Source organism: Rhinolophus sinicus, chromosome 18 (genome assembly GCF_057876585.1).
Source record: "Rhinolophus sinicus isolate RSI-liver-muscle chromosome 18, RSI-T2T, whole genome shotgun sequence".
In the NCBI taxonomy this organism is placed as follows: Eukaryota; Metazoa; Chordata; class Mammalia; order Chiroptera; family Rhinolophidae; genus Rhinolophus; species Rhinolophus sinicus.
This window is the reverse complement of record NC_142518.1, coordinates 75,516,396-75,528,279: the sequence shown is the minus strand read 5'-3', so window position 1 is coordinate 75,528,279 and position 11,884 is coordinate 75,516,396. Positions and strand designations below refer to the sequence as shown.

Here is an 11,884-nt window from a genome sequence, read left to right as displayed (position 1 = left end):
ATTTAGCTCTTCTTGAAAAAGGAGACGGGCCCAACTTTCCTCGCCTTCCTCCAGCATCCGCTTGCCATCCTTCCCCCTGGACCAGATCTAGCCTGGCCCCTTGCATCCCCACCCCCTGACTCCTACACCTTTCAGCTCTGCTCTGAAGCTTGCCAGTGTCGGGCGTGCTGGCAGCAGAAAATAACATGCACTTGACTCCTCTGTGTCATCAGCCATAGATCTCACCTTCCTCTCTTGCCTTCCACCTCACTGCCCAGCTCTCCTCCCATTTCTCTCAGGGCTGGGGGCCCTGGGCAAGGTCTGCCCAGTAACCTCAGCAGCCCAGATAGGCCATGGAGTCTGGGGGTGAGTGTAAAGCACATAGGCTTTGGAGTTTAACAACTGGCTTCACATTCCAGCTCCTCCACTTATTAGCTCTGAGCATCAATGTTCTCAGTTTCTGCCTGTCAGGTGGAGACAGCATTACCAGTCAGCTCACTGTGCTTTTGTGGGGATCGCAGGAGGTACTGTGTGTGGAAAGATTTAGCATTGTACCTGGCACACGGCTGTAGCTATCGCTTTGCAGATGGAAAACCTGTGGCGGCAGGAGAACAAATGACTTGCTCTAGCTGGTGGATTTGTGGCCCAGGATCTCAGCGCCCTGCCTCATTGATTGCCTGGGTGCCCAACTACTGGCCAATGAGGAGATCTACCAGCACTGGGGCCACTCTGGCTAGCTGTAGCCCTTCTAGAAGCCGCAGCATCAACAAAACACCAAGTAGCGCCTCTGTCTGGTATAAAGGCAGGCCAGGCTAATTACGGTCACGGTGGCCTGCTCAGTGGGTAGCCTTGGAAAGGCAGGTCTGACTGTCCCCAAAGTGCAGGGTTATCTTGTTCATTCCTCCCCATAGCATGGTCTGATCTGTCCTGGGCATAGGCCTGAGTCAACAGTGCTGGCACACAGCTGGTCCTCCAGGAACTTGAGACAAGTGGGCCTGAATACGTTTGGTTTCAAAGTTGCCTTCCCTAGCTCAGGCAATCCAGCCTAGCCCCACGCACTGTGGGCCCAGCGAGCTCAGCAGATATCCCCAGCAGACAATCCGTGCCAAGAGAAAAAGGCCCACTGGGTCCCTGGCAGCCCTGGCAGAAGCAGGCAGCACATGAGAATTCAAGGCCACACGTCCAGCCACACAGCTCTCAGGGCAGAGCTGTGCTGAGAGCACCAGCCAACTGTTGGTGGTCCTCTCCACGGCGTGGGGGAGCCAACGGCCCCTTTGTCTACTCTTTAAAGCAGAGGGCCTTCTGAGAGGGTTCTGGGAAGCAAGGCCAAGACTCCTGGGTTCTCATAACTTTTTTTTTTAATAACAGTAAATGAAGAAAACATTGTAACAGGTAAGTCCCATGGTGAAGGTTCCTATTCATTCAGGAATCTTCAACAACAGAAACATCTGAGACTAAAATTCAGAATGCTAAGTTCACAAATTAATGACCACTTATTTCCAAAGGTGACTGCAGAAACCATTTTGGTACAATCAAAAAGTTTTAGAAAACAGGGAAAACACATTACAAAATGCCCCAAGTGTGAGCAAACTGGTGGAGGCACAGAGCACTCAAGATCCAGCTTGGAAAAAATACTCACCCTGCTGCTGTTTAGGGGGATTACAAAGACTGGTCTTAAAGGGAGCCACTAATGGGGAGGGGTTCTGCCCAGTGTATAGCCATCCTGCCTTGGGAATGGGAGTAGGGGTAAGAGGGACAGAGGCATTTGCCAATTTCCTGGCAGAACTAATTACAGATCAGACTACATTATCCTCTCCACCACAATAACACCAATATAAATGAAGAATTCTTTAAAATATAATACAAAACTGACACTGAAAGAAAGCAAGTTTCCAAAACAGCTTTGCTTGAAATGACTTTTGTTTTATGCCACCGAGTAGCAAACCACTGTACAAAATTGTCACAGACAAGAGCAACAAGCGACTACCTTTTCCTGAGCACAGATTGGCTCCGTCTATATACAAAAGAGGAAGACTCACTGCTCACTCTTTGTCAGGGACTCTACCACCTCCCAGAGGGCAGGGCAGGGCTGGGTATGCAGCAGGGAGGCCCCTTCCCAATCTGGAGCCTTGCCAAAGAGTACTTGAGGGCCTGCAGGAACTCCTCCCTTATGCCTGCTCCGGGCTGACCAAAAGCAACACCACCCCTGTGTCTTATCCTGCGGGGTCACCCCTTCTTGTCTCCTCGCACACCTCCCCTTCATTCTTCCAAAGAGGACAGATGATTCTGTACCAACATCTACAGGTCTAGGGCAGTCATTTTGGCCGAGGGAACAGGAGGAAGGGCCTTCTACCACCCCTAGCCACCTGGCTCACTCCTGGGGCGCTGCCCAGCCCCAACACCAGTGCATGGAGACCTGCTGACAACTTGTTTTCTGTGGGGAGTTGTGGGCATTCCCCCAAAACACTGGATTATCAATGAACACAAATAGCAAAGCCCTGGCCGAGGCTGCAGCAAAAGGGATGATCTGATGGCTAGACTTGAGGTACTAGACAGTAAAGTGCATCGACAGCCCCACTTATCCCAACCACCATGCAAGCAGCTTCTGCAAATGCTGAAAAGTCCAAGGAGAGAAAATAGTGCCTTGGGGAGACAGCGTCCATGCCTTCCTCAGAGGTGTATGTCACTGGGCCTCCAGGAAGAAGATGAGCCAGATCATCTTTGGCGTACAAAATCAAATACTGAGACTGCAAGCAGGCATGACCATCTTTCTGCTACTCTGAGCTGCTGGCATAAGTTGGGCAGCTGAATAGACCATTCTCACTGGCCCACATCCTTGGCCAAGACTATGTGGGGGCTTGAGGGAGCATTCCTTTCCCTTCCCGGGGCTGTTTTCAAGGAAACTGTCCACTTCTACAAACATTCTCTGGGACACACACTAAACACCCACACACGCTGGCAAATGGCACGTGGAAACTTGGCCAGGGCGGTTGGGGAACCTCCTTGGCACTGACAGGAAAGCCCTGGGGAGGACTTGGAAAGCCCAGGCCTGCTGGTACAGGCACAGCCCTCCAAGGCAAGCTACCACAGTTCTGGCCCAAGGCTTGGCCCAAGGTAACAGAGAGGTACAGACCAATTCAGATGCACGCTGCTCCCTAAAACCTCAAATACAGGCCATGACCCCTGTGGAGCCTCTGGAATAGGCTCACTCTCTGTCTCTTCCATGTACATGGTTCTGAGCCAACCTAGACCCCAGAAGCTCTGCATCTCCCCTTCCTTTCATTTCCCCCTTCCCCTGACAGGTGTATCTGTCTCTGGCCTGGCTAGGCAAGGCGCATGGCTTTCACTTTCTTTTTTCCTTCCAAGCAGCAGAAAATGCCAGCTTGAATGGGACACTGAGCTGTAGCCAGGGCAAAGTCAAGCTTTTAGAGGCATGCCAATGCAGGGAAAGCTCCGGCTGACCGGCAACTTGTGCCATGCCACACAGACAGGGAGAAAGAGAGCGCCTGCAGAGTCACTATGCCACTGTGGCATTCCGAAGCTGAGCGTCTGCCCCACCCAGGCTGCTGGCCCCCAGCTGAGGCACAGAGCATCTGCCTACAGAGACTCCATGTTGTGGTAGGGACAGGACAGGCCCCCAGGGGCTCCACCCATGACCTCCTTCCAACCTTTCCTTTTGTGAAGAGGAGGCAGGGCACTGAGGCCTTACAAATTTTCTTGTCAGTCTGTCCTACATGCAGCAATTTGACGGTGGGCAGAGCAAATACAGCCACTCAGAGGGTGCCCCTTCTGGGGGACAACCCTAGGGCAAGAGGCATTAAGAAAAACTTGGCCAATTACTCAAAAATAGCAGAAAATGAAGGTGAAGCATCACGAGAAGCTCATGGGGAATAAGAGCAGTCAGTGTTCTCCCTCCTGTTCCCCCATATCCCAGAGATTGACAGTCTCAATGGCAGCAGGCCTCTGCAAAAGGGCGGTTCCATGGTCGGTTCCCTGGGCATCACCTTGCTCAGAGACTCCTACATTGTGCTGCTTCTTATAGGTCCGTTTGCTAAAAGCATGATCACAAAGTCACTAAAGCTCAATCTACGTCTCACACAGTACCACCTGAAATACTGGAACTGGCCCAGGGCAACTGGATTGCCTCGAGTGGGAGAGGGGAGGGGAGGCCCACCAGAGGAAGTCATTGAACCAACCATCTTTTCTGTTCTTAAGCAACTCTGTTCTTAGTACCAGCTAACAAGAAGTCAGAAAAAGCCCATCCACTGCCTCCCTTCTTGAGATCCATGCATGACTGAGCTCAAGTCTTTCAACAAAAGGTTTTCCTTTGGGAACACTTGCATCTCCACCCATGGGGACCTGATTCCTCCCAGGACATGGGCTTTGGGAGTGGATGGGGTAAGGAGCATGTGGTGCCCCCCACACTAAATTCAGCACTGAGTCTGGCAGCAGTGACATCTGGCCGTAGGGAAACAATGCCAGCAGGACCTGTATCTTCCCAAACCCAAGATGTTGACATATCCTGTAAAACCATGAAATCAACAAGAGCCCCTCCCGAGACAGGCCCTGATGTAAGGATTCTCCAAACTCAAACATCCAAAAATCAATGAGCAAACAAATGAAGAAAAACTCAAAAGAAATTAAAAAAAAAAAACCCTCTAGCTCATCCTTCTCTGAAGCTGCCTTTAAAAAAGAGAGAACATTTAAGGAGTACTCAAGATTAAAATGGCATCTAGTAGCAACATTAACCTAAAATGGAGCATATGATTCAAATCACTGTTTTCTCAAGTTACCACTTCTGTTCATTCATTTCTGTGCTTACTTCTGATTGGGATATGAGTCCGTTCTTAGCTCTCACAGGCAGAATGTAGCCTAGTATTAGTTGTGGACATTTTAACCTTGTTCACTTTCAATTTGCCATTGCAGCAGCTCTCTGTGCCCCTCAATGGAATCTTGGGCCGAGTAGTGCCCCACCTCCCATTGCAGGCAGCCTCTGGGAAGGAGTGGCTGGTTGGCTGCTTGCTTTGAGTCATGAGACACCAGTGGGAAGAATCTAACCAGTTCTATTTTGGCTATGAACTGGGAAATCCCTTGGCTCTTCACTTGCCGCTGGTATAGAAACAAGGCCTCAGCCCCTTAAAGTGGGGCTATGCTGGAGACAAAAGGGGGACCCCAGCATAAGTCTGGAGGTCCCTGGCAGTGGAGGAATGAAATACAACCAGTCTCATCACTTTGATGCCAAAAGAACTACTGCTTGTTGTTCCCTTTCTCCTCAATTAGCTGTTTGTTAAAGCCCCAACAAGCAGAGTGAAACCTACCGACTACTGTCTCCCCATGTAAGGCCACTGGGAGCAGGGAGAAAGAGCAAAGTGGAAGAGGAAAAATTCAGCCCTCAGCACTACACCCCAGGCTCCAGGAAATGTCCTGGGAGGAAGAGCTGGGGAAGGAAGAGTTGTGGAAAGGGACAGAGAAAAGGAAATAAAGAAATACCCTCTACTGCCCTCTCCCATGATTTCATTAAGAACTGGGAATTCTCCAAGTCACGTCAGGACTTACTTCCTCAGGGAGACAAAAAAAACAAAAAAACAAAACAAAAAACAAACAAAACAAAAAACACCAAAAAAACCCAAGCACCTTCAGTCTATTTTCTTGGCTGGAAGCCGGAGCAAATCCAGCAGATATTTACACAAGGGCCCAACCATGTATGAGAACAGGATGACCAGCTTCCCGTGGGTCATGGTCATGAGAGTCTGGTGTCCCGAGGCCCAGATGCGATACCAGGGGCCGTAGAATGGGTCTGAGATGGCCGGACACAGCATGTTGTTCAAATTCACTTCGGTGACCTGCAGGGACAAGGGAGGTAGAGTGAGCGTTCACCATCCTTAGGCTTTCTCTGGCTCTGCCAGTTCAGCCATCTCTACCTAATGGGGGACTAGACAAGTAGGGATTGACAAATCCCTACCTGTTCATAACAGGATTTCTCTCCCCTAGGTTTTATGAGTCAAGGCTAGAGCCTGCTACAGGTAATCGGGGAGGCTGTCTAGTAGAAAAGCTGGTTTTGTGGGTTGGGCCCAGAGCCCGTTGCTATTTCTAAGCATCTACTATGTGCCTAGTCACCGTAGAGGTGTTATGGGAGAAAAGAGCTGTCAACAGCATGGTCCCTGCCTCCACATAACTGGCAACCAATCAAGTTGGGGTGATCAATCTACCACATCTGACCTCAGACCAGATGGTGCTCACTGGGTTTTCCCCACCAGGAGACATAAAGAGTGTGCAGAATGGGGGCTGAGTCCTTAGGAAAGATTTCATGAGGGAAGTAGCACCTGAAACGACTCATGAAGGATGGACGGGGAGACACAGTGAGGAATGGAACAAGCAGAGCCTTCCTTGTAGGTGGGACCTGAGCCAGGCCCAGAGGTAGGACTGAGCATAGTATGCATGGTGACATGAGGACACTGACTCCTCTGGAATCAAGGAGACCCAGTAGAGCGCAATAAGAATAAAGGTGTGAAAGTCATACTGCTTCATCCCTATTGTGTAGAAAGCAGGCATGCCTTTGGCAAAGACCTCAAACCACCCCTCAAGGTAAACCAGAGCAGAACAATATGCCAGGGTGGGGAAGAGAAGGTGACTGCTTCTGCAAAGGCACTGGTGACATCACTTACATGCCCTAGGCCTGCAAGGTCCCGCAAGGCTCCACATGGCTAACTGATGCTACATCAATGCCGCTCGCACACAAAACCAGACATGCCACTCCTGCCCTGAGGATGGCCATGCCACTTGCCTTCCAAAGCCTTTCAAGCCCATTCACATTAAAGACAAGTCGTCACCACCTATCGGGGAGGTTGGCAGTTTTGTACCATGTCGCAGATGGGTGGAGTGCTCTCTGCCCTCGAGGATAAGGTGACTCACCCAGAACAGTGAAAGAGCCAGGACTTGAACTTGGGTCTCCTGACTTCCAGTCCCAGCCCTGAGCTCTTCCTATTCACTTTGCCACCATTAGACACCCATGCACTCAGCAATCTTGGGCTCTGGATAACTCAACTACTAAGGCCAGCCATCATCCTCACTCCAGCCAGGTCTGAACACCCCAGAATGCCACGGGGGTCCCCCAACACTGCATTTCCACTGGCCACACAGCTCAGGGCCTGGGAGTAGGCCCAGAATGGACCTAAGGTCAGAAGCCTACCCAGGCCCAGAGCGAGGGTTAGGGTCCTGCCTCCCCGTGGGGTCCATAGCAAACCACATTCCAACTGCAGCTCACTATTTCGGACCCAAGTGGCCATAAGTGAAAGGCATCCTTGCCTCCTCATTGATGAAAGAAACAGTTATTACTGGAGGATTCAGAAAACTCTTTCAAGAGGCCAAGGCTGTAGATCATAAATCAGCGACCCAGACACAACAATCTGACGTCCTAGCTCTTGGCATCTTGTATTTTCAAAACAAAAGGATACACCAGCGCCAACCAGGATTACCAAGATTTATGGAGAACTCCAAACAGAGGGGAAGAGAAGGGGATAGAACCAAACTTACCAGGCCCAGGATCTGCAAGATGCTGAAGTGATAAAAGAACATGAGGCCAGTTGAGAGAAGGGCCCACCGGAAACTGCTGAGGGGCTCTGGAGTGTAAGCACCTGGAGGAAAAGGGGAGATAGTGAGACAGCAGAGTTATTGACCCACTTCTGCTCCTTTGCCCCATGAGGGTACAGGTGCTGGGGCCACAGCTGCCGCCTGCTGATTACCCCCTTTGACTGCTCAGCAATAGCTACCTAAGAGGCAGTGCTACTGATTAGTTGGGTACTCCAATAAGCCTCTGTTCTGCCATGTAATGCTGGGACCATTACAAAGAATGGGGTCTTCTGTATTATAAAAGAAATAAAATAAAGTGTGACTAGAATTGAAATATGTTGTAAGTACAAAATATACACTGATTTTACATATGAAAAGAATGTAAAATATCTTAAATTTGTGTATGATTACGTTGAAATGATATTTTGAACATATTGAGTTAAATACGATATATCATTAAAATTTAATTTAAAAAGTAATACATGCTCATTAAAGGAAGTTTATAAAATGTTAAAAAGTAGGAAAAAAATGGAGGAAAAGAAAAAAATCATCCCCAGCACTCTCTTACTCAAATGCAACCACTGCTAACCCATGGGTGTGTCTCCTTGGTTCTTTTCTCTATGCTTTAGGAGTTCCTTTTCTTTCTTTTTAAATTACTAATTGGAATTTTATTGTATATATAACTGTATATCCTTCATTTCCACATTTATTTTAATCACTCCCTCATATTTCAGAAGAGAAATGTCATAGAGGAAGTATTGCATGGTGGTTGAGAATGTTAACTTTTATGTCAGACAGATTTGGTTTCAAATCTGAATTCTACAACTTATTGGCTGTGTGACCCTGGAAATGCTGTTTAAAGTCCCCGAGTCTCAGTTGACTTGTCTATATAATTGGAATAGTAGTCCTATCTATTTCTTAAAGTTGTTGTGAGAAGTAAAGGACATAATATACTGAGAGCTCTTAGAACGGGATCTGGTATAACATAAGTGCGTAACGTGTGTTAGATGCTATCATTACCACACCATTATCATTCAAATAACTAAAGAACCATCCAATGGCTGTGCCATGTCCCAACTGTTAGATAACTCCTTCCCCTTGAGACAGCAAGAATGATATATTTCCCCTCTATAGTCAATAAGAACCACCATCCCAGTAGGCTTGGATGTATTCCAGAGCTTGCAGAACAGGGATGTGGCTTATAGGATGTTATGGGTGTCACTCTGAATGGAGACTTGAAGGGGGGTGTGCCCGCATGAAAGGAACCTGGATCCCTCCACCCCAAGCAAATACGTGGCAACATTACATCCTGGAGTAGTATTTTCCCAAGTCAGTCTTTCACTGATTCATCCATTCATTCACCATCTATAAGGTACCTGTTATATTCCAAGCCCCATGCCAAGCTTTGAGGATAGGAAGAAAAAGGAGACAGGCTCCCTGCAGTCTCAGACTCACAGTCAGGCAGGTGAGGAAGACAAGCCAGTCAATAATTAGAAACCAGTATGATGAACACGATGATCAAGGTCTGTGCCACATATTATGGGAGGACAGAACTCAGCTTGAGGGTGAGGGGGTGGGTAGAAGGTGTGGGAATGAGGGCTGCTTCTTGGTGGAGGGGGAACAGACAAATGGGACTTCAGGAAGGGCCTAGGCATGCCAGAGCAGGAACCTGCACTAAGGCAGACATGAGCAGGAATGAGGCAATTCAGAGAACGATGGGTAAGATTTGGGGCCACAGAGGAGAGTGTGATGGAATAGTAAGCAGAAGTAAGACTCAAGAAGTTGGCAGAGCTAGTCCTCTCATAACTGGGCCACGTAGGACCTTATGAGCCAGGCTGAGTGAGGGCTTTGGCCTTCGTCCCGTGCTGCTGGGTCATGAGCCCAAATATTTCAAGGCTCAGGCAGGTCATTGGGAGCAGGGGAGTGACCAGGGACAAAGAAAGAGCCATTAGGGATGCTGGAGACTGGCCAACTGGGAAGCCCATGCCCTTTCTAAAGAGGGGAGCCACCACTCAACTCCATCCAATCACGGTCCTGCAAGGACATGGGCCCAGAGTGGCCATTTTTTTCACTTTTGCAAGAGAAGCCAGAAATATGAACTTTCAAATGGAATTTCCTGAGTTTTAAATGTTGGCAAGTAATTCGAAATGTTTTAAGAATGCTCAACAGACCAAACAAAACATGTCTTCTTGGATGGTTCTGCCCATGGATGGCCAGCTTTGAGCTCTGCTGCAGAGCCACAGAAAGCAGTGGAAGATTTGAAGAAGAAAAGTGATGTGATCATACCTGTGCTTGAGAAAGATCACATTGGCCTACTAGTGTATGGGGGTGGATTCGAGCAGAGGGAGTCAAGGCAGGGAGACTGATAAGGAGACTTCTGCAGGAACCTGAAGAGGGAAGATGGATAGCCTTTGAAGAAAACAGCAGTGGGGCTGGAAAAAAGTGGAGGAAAAATCACCAGGATGTGGTAGAAGACTGGATGTTGGGAGGAAGGATGAGGAAGGATAGGAAGACTCCCAGGGTTCTAGCTTGGACATCATTGGGTTGATGGTACCAATTATTACAATAGAGGAGAGGAAAAGGCAGATTGGGGAGAAGGTAGGGAAATGATAAGGCCAATTTTAGACATGTTGACACTGAAGTATCAGTGGAATATCCAAGTGGAAATATCTCTTATGTAGCTGGATGCACTCTGGGAAATATGGTGTGATGGGTAAGAGTATAGACACTGGAGTCCAGCAGACGAAGATTTTCAAATCCTGGCTCTTGTCATTTATTAATATGAGAAAGCCTCAGTAGCTCTTGAACTCAGTTTCACTCATCTATAAAATGGGGTGCCACGGCCTACTTTACAAGGATGTTGGATAGATGAGATAATTTAAGTAATGATTGTAGTGCTCTATCTGGGATTTCACAAATGCTGATTTTTTTTATTATTACATGCATACCTCAGAGATATTACAGGTTTGGTTCCAGACTGCCACAATAAAATGAGTCACACACATATTTGGTTTCCCAGTACATATAAGTTATGTTTACACTATACTCTAGTCTATTAAGTGTGTATTATACCTAAAAGTGTACATACCTTAATTTAAAAACATTTTATTGCTAAAAAAAATGCTAACCATCATCTGAGCCTTTAGTGAGTCATAATCTTTTTGCTGGTGGAAGGTCTTGCCTCGATGTTGATGAAAACACAGTATCTGTAAAGCTCCGTAAAGCTCAGTATGCCTGTATATGAGTCACAAACCCAGTGAAGAGGACGGAGCTGAACATCAGATATAAGTGTCATCAGCACATGATGGTAACCAAAGTCAGGGGAGCATATGTAGACCAAAAGAGGAAGAAGGCTGGAGGCAGAACACCATGGGGTTGGGTGGGGGATGGAGTGTGAAGGGGAGTAGAGGAGTGAGATGGGGTGACTGAAGCCAAGTGGGTCTTCTGGGGAAGCAGCTCAGCCTTGTTCTCTGAACAAGAGGCTGGCTCACAGCATAAGGCCCTCTGAGGTTATCAAACTCATCCCTCCATTTTATAGATGAAGAAACTGAGGCTGTGCCACAGCCAAAGTCACAACAGCAGAGCACTGGGCTCTCAGACATTGCCAGGGGACTCACTGCTCAATGCCCTTGTTGCCACTTATCCAGATCTCCATCATGCCAAGTTGTACAGTCTCTTTCCTTGTCTGTCTACCCAGAACGCCTTGGGGTCGATGACCATGTGGGACTCATTTCTGTGTTCCTAGCATCTAGCACAGCACTTGAGTTGTAAAAAGGCATTGAACTACGCACTTACACTTTGTGCACTTTCTTGTCTGCTGAGTGAGTGAGAATTGAGCACAGTGTTGTCACCCTGGCTGCTGGGGACGTTAAGGGGAAGAAGAGCGGACCTGGAGGACCTACAGGTGCTGAGGCTGCCGCTCACACCACTCCTCAAGCCCCAAGCCACTTCCCCCAAATATCCCTTCCCTTTAGTCTCTGCTTGGCTCCCCCTAGTGGCAGATGGGCAGTAGTGACAGGTTCCGTGGGTGCAGGAAAAGGACAGAAGGAGAAGGGTCTTCAGCCAGGGTGCAGCTCGCCACAGACCTGGGGAAAGCTGGGGCAAGGCCTCAACTGCTTGGCAGCCCTGCTCTCATCGTGCTTCTCTCTGCTCTGTGCTGTGATATGGGGGAAAAGGAACACTCAGATATTGCGTGGGGTCACGTTTCTCAGAGCTCTCACTGCCTCTTGCCCAAACCCACACATTTCATCTGTGTTGCATCATAACATCCCACACCAGACTGTTAGTTCCCTGAGGGAAGGGCCCTTTCTGAATTACCTCATCACCTCCAGCACCC

General features: G+C 48.4%; 1 protein-coding gene across 14 annotated transcripts in view; it reads right to left on the bottom strand.

Annotated features, from left to right (window-relative positions):
• Positions 1-1,322: 1,322 nt before the first annotated feature.
• TMEM164 (transmembrane protein 164) overlaps positions 1,323-11,884 on the bottom strand; it is a 201,627-nt gene continuing 191,065 nt past the window's right edge. For 12 of the 14 annotated variants that reach the window (XM_088794795.1, XM_074323807.2, XM_074323800.2 and 9 more), the window contains 2 exons: positions 7,513-7,613; positions 1,323-5,822 (listed from right to left, as the gene is read on the bottom strand). In XM_088794795.1, the coding sequence (XP_088650921.1) occupies positions 5,616-5,822; positions 7,513-7,613 (308 nt within the window). In that variant the 3' untranslated portion in view covers positions 1,323-5,615. The remainder of the gene's footprint in view (positions 5,823-7,512; positions 7,614-11,884) is intronic. The other 2 variants (XM_088794792.1, XM_088794791.1) reach the window with 1 other exon arrangement.